At 33.9% G+C, this 4,440-nt stretch overlaps 1 protein-coding gene across 5 annotated transcripts; it reads left to right on the top strand.

Moving 5' to 3' along the window:
* Window positions 1–229: 229 nt before the first annotated feature.
* On the top strand, window positions 230–4,183 carry LOC120251245 (chloroplastic group IIB intron splicing facilitator CRS2, chloroplastic-like). 5 transcript variants are annotated; one of them, XR_005533406.1, is made up of 4 exons: window positions 230–769; window positions 865–932; window positions 1,135–1,248; window positions 4,147–4,183. XR_005533406.1 is itself a non-coding variant. In XM_039259792.1 (3 exons), exons 1-3 carry the CDS (start codon window positions 354–356, stop codon window positions 1,165–1,167), a joined length of 522 nt encoding a protein of 173 aa, XP_039115726.1. In that variant the 5' UTR covers window positions 230–353; the 3' UTR covers window positions 1,168–1,357. The 5 variants fall into 5 exon arrangements, 1 of the variants encoding a protein (XP_039115726.1); XR_005533407.1 differs by lacking the exon at window positions 4,147–4,183 and adding an exon at window positions 3,765–4,029; XR_005533405.1 differs by lacking the exon at window positions 4,147–4,183 and having other exon boundaries at window positions 1,135–1,357.
* The last annotated feature ends 257 nt before the right edge of the window (window positions 4,184–4,440 follow it).

Below are 4,440 nucleotides of genomic sequence, written 5' to 3'. Positions count from 1 at the left end.
AAATCGGTAAGCGCATGATGGGCTAAGTCCTTTTTCAAAGGGTTTTCCCTAATCTTGAAGCCATGTATTGTTCAAATTTATAATTATTTTTCTTAGAATATATATCATGATGAGAATGGTGTTTTGAATCTTAGCAGAATTTTAGGTAATACTTGGGTAAATTGTAAAAATTATAAGGAGTTTTATAAAAAAAATTCCTTCAATTAGAACTACAACTTGACTACTTAAAAATGAAGCAGCCTCTTAGCTGCCAGATCATATTCTCGAAAATCATCTCCATCATCGAGTCTCTTGGTGACTTATCACTCATTCTTCTCTCTTTCTCCCAACCATAATTGCAAAAGGTCCGAAGGATGCTTGCCTTATCTCCACTATCGTATCATCTTTTCGTATCCTCGCCTGGTATGAAATTAAGAATCCCTTTGAATAAACATCTTTATTTGATCGGGTGGCGGTTATCACGCCATGCAACAAGCCTATCAATCAAATGGCTAAGATCCACATTCGTTGTTCCTCTTCCAACACCGCCATCCTTTAAAGCTCCGCCACGTCCTTACCAGAACCCATCAGCCTCTTCACAGCCGCAGCTATCGCCGTTGCCGAAAACACCATCTTCTTCTCATCCTTCACTCTTAAACCCTTCCCATGCCAAAATCGCCATCTTCACCACCTCACAAATCCACTTCTCAATCACAAACTACTCCAAATGCAATGACCAAGTGATCACCGGCACACCTCCGACAACAATCCAAGGCCTTATTAGCAATTGGTAAGCAACTGAAGTCTAGTTCCATTGATTTTTGAGTGACTAATGGAAGTATCTGTACACTTATTTTAGAGTTCATCTTTGGTTGGAAAGTGTAGGCTTGATTGGTGAAGTGACGATTTTGTTGGTGAAGCCTCAGGCTTACATGAACTATAATGGAGAATCAGTGAGTCTTGCATTCAATATGAAGTCTGTATGCTTGATTGATTCTGCATTTGGCTATGTTCATGGAGATTTTGTATGAAGATTTACAATAACTTGTTAGTGCTCCAGCTTTAAGCACTTTTATATAAATGATTTTTCTTCATCTTTCTTACGCTTTTTGTTTGGATTTTTATGCGTTTCTTCGGTGGTTGTCACGGGAGTAGATGTGCCTAAGAGAAATTATCTTCTCCACATGAAAAGCAAGGAATAGGATGTGGCTAGATGAGAGATGAAGCTAGTCCACTATCCTAAAAGGTTTGAAGCCTTCATGTGGATTGGTGAGGACATAACAAATTTTTATTTTTATCTTTTATTTATATTTTTGTAAAAGATGTTCATATTCAAAAATTGTCTAGGTGGAATGTATTGCACAACATAGATTGTTTTTTTGTTTTGTGCACTATTCCCATTTTGGAAATTTAGGGTCTTCTAGTTTCTAGTGTTATGATGTATTTTGGTATAATACCCTAAATGGCCTCTCTACTTAGGTCGCGCTTTTGCTTTTTAGCTCTTTACTTTCGAAAACGCTCACGATCTACTCCCTCTACTCTTGAAAATGTGGCCACTTAGTTTTTTTAGGCTTGAAAATGACCCAACTAGTCCCTGTATTAGAGGGGCTAGTTGGGAAGAGAATAAAAATAGAGGGACTAAATGGACCCATTTTCAAGAGCAGAGGAACTAGTTGGGAGTATTTCTGAGTAGAGGGACTCAAAGGGAAGAGTGATCTAAGTAGAGGGCCCATTTAGGATATTCTACCATGTATTTTTTGTTCAAATTTGTTATGATTGTTGATACACTACAAGTGTTAGTGGTCATTGTGATGAAATTCTATACATTATTATGGAATGATATATCAATTTGATTAGAAAATATATGTCTGGGAAGGAGATGCAAAATTGAGATTTGATGTTCCTATGCAGTACACATATATGCTTGTGATTTATATCATAATAATGTTGAAAGTTTTACCCAAATGCTACACTTGTAATTTCAATGTGCACAAGTCAATTTCTATTATTGTCTTATATTGTTCCCTGATTTCTTTATCATTCTGAAGTATTATTAACAAAAGTAGGATGTGATCAAATTTTGTCAAATTTGTTGATTTTGTTGGAGCATTTGTTACTATTTAGTCTAGTTTTAGTATAACTCCTATTTTATGTGTAGTTTTATTTTATTTTCTTTTGTGCAGCAGAGAATAGTTTTTTGATATTAGGATTAATTATATATGTCCAGTTTTATTACTAGGACTTGGGGGCATAAAGTTGTAATCATTATTTCTAATCCAATTTCTTGTAAGCTCTATTTATTTCTTAATATATTTTTAAGTTTATTTTTTATTTAATTACTTACTAAGATTAATACTACACTCATTATTATTATATTATTCATGGTTTTTTAAGATGAATATCTATTGTTTAACATCATAGATTATGATTAACGTATGATATAATTGTTAATATGCTAACTTTTTTTTTAATTTTTTTAAGTAAGATGAATATGACCAACCAGTCTAGGAAACTCTTTAATGGAGATGTTATTTTGTTCCAATTATATTAACCCTTCATGAGTTGAAGAAGAAGATGACCTAAAGACACTAGTGATTGCTCCATGTACTTTATATACCCTTTTAATGGATGTGGAACTTGTATTCTTGGAAAGGAAAGTACTCTAGATATGTACATTGATACAACTAATTGATAAGGACATAAAAGGATTCTTGATAAGTGAAAGTTACCTAAGTTTCAGGCTGAATATGTCTCAATGATATTGGGAAGTGTTATGATGGAGCTATAGTGGATATCTAGCGGTAAACAGAATGCAGTACATCAAAGGAAAAATATTTTGAGGAAGTTATTGACTGAAACAAAGATAATATCAAAAGGAATCTACTGAAACTAGTTCACATTGAAAGCAATAAAGAGGAGGAGAGTTTAGTTATCTTCTTATGGTGTACCGTATAGGTATTCTACGGTTTCTTACTGTTTCCTACCACCTTATACTCAACACCAACATGAGTGAACTACGATGCTAATGATCCACCTACATTGTGATTATATGCGTAGGTATAGGCTGCACACAAGTGGCTTATGGATGATATCTAAAAGGTGATTAACTGTGTTAAGCCAAGGTGCTTAGGCAAGACATCGAACGAAGGGAACCTGAGAGAATATATAATTGCAGTAAGTATTTGGTGTTATCAAGTAATTGGCACTGGCAAAAAGATTCAATTTAGAAGGATACCATAATTTTGATGCTATGGTGAACACAATTGCAAGAAGCAATCATCATTTATTCCCTTGATCGGCTTCCCTTTTAGAAAGAAAGTAGACACACACATTTTTTGAATATCAAACATACTTTTAGTTTGCTACATTTATGTGTAGGAATACTTATTACAGGGTAATATGCAGTTAAATTGTCTATTAACTATCTTATCACTTATTGTTTGATATATCTGGTTAGAATCATAATTAATTCGTTAAACATAGTCTTAACCATTCCATTTTTACCTTTACTAATTTTTTTTTTGTGTAATAGTGTATTATTAGCAAATCCGATTTTGAATGGTATCTAAATGATTATTACTACTTGTTCTCATTTATTATAATTGCTAACTATTTATTATTTTGTTGTTAATAGTTAGTTCTATGCTTTAGTATTTAATTTTGATAAGCAATACATATTTTGGTGTGCTTATATTTAACACTGGTTGATTTTGTTTTGTTTTGTTTTTGTTTTTGTTTTTTTTTTGTCTAATACATTCTTTGTTAACTTTTGGATGTTTTTCTAGTTTTTTCCGAACTCATTACAATGAATCAATCAGAGGTTGACATTATCAAAATGACACATGTACATACTAGAACTGCCTATAGTGTTAATGCAAAGGCTCCAACACCTTCCCACCAAAAAGATTTGCCAAAGCAATAAGAATAAAGTAAAAAGAGAAAGGGAAGCTTTCTATAAGGACCATTGTTTCTCATTCAAAAGTCCCCAATAAAGGACTTGCCAATGTCTCGTTCTGCAAGTCTCAAATAGAGGAGAAGGAATGATGAGTTGCTCATGATGAGTGTCCAATTGTTCATTATTTTATATCATTTTGTACACTCATTAGGCATGTATTAGAGTAATATTTTGGAAGTCAATGTTAAACATGGTGTATTTTGTATTCTCAGGCTTTGGGCATTGCTTAAAGAAGAGAGAGAAAGAGAGAGAGAGAGAGAGAGAGAGAGAGAGAGCCAAAAGAAGCATTTTAGAACCAAAATGTTGAAGATGGAGCTCTCTCGACATCAATCGACTAAGGGCAGACCTACAAGATTCACTAATGGGCACCTTATGACCATGCTTTTGATTGTAAGCCCCTTTAAGAGAACCTCTAGAGCAGGGCTTACGCCTGTAAGCTGAACCGTAAGGATCATCCAGAGGAGTTTACAAGCAGAGCATTCGCCCATAAAGGTGCTTGCAAGGGG

The sequence above is a fragment of the Dioscorea cayenensis genome, chromosome 20 (genome assembly GCF_009730915.1).
Source record: "Dioscorea cayenensis subsp. rotundata cultivar TDr96_F1 chromosome 20, TDr96_F1_v2_PseudoChromosome.rev07_lg8_w22 25.fasta, whole genome shotgun sequence".
NCBI lineage: Eukaryota > Viridiplantae > Streptophyta > Magnoliopsida > Dioscoreales > Dioscoreaceae > Dioscorea > Dioscorea cayenensis.
The sequence above is the reverse complement of the archived record's forward strand: the minus strand, read 5'-3'. Positions and strand labels throughout refer to the sequence as shown.

Coding starts and splice junctions, on each gene's coding strand:
- LOC120251245 (XM_039259792.1), top strand. CDS start 354: ATGCTTGCCTTATCTCCACTATCGTATCATCTTTTCGTATCCTCGCCT. Junction 770..859: donor CAAGGCCTTATTAGCAATTG/GTAAGCAACTGA, acceptor TTGGTTGGAAAG/TGTAGGCTTGATTGGTGAAG. Junction 933..1,134: donor TGAACTATAATGGAGAATCA/GTGAGTCTTGCA, acceptor TCACGGGAGTAG/ATGTGCCTAAGAGAAATTAT.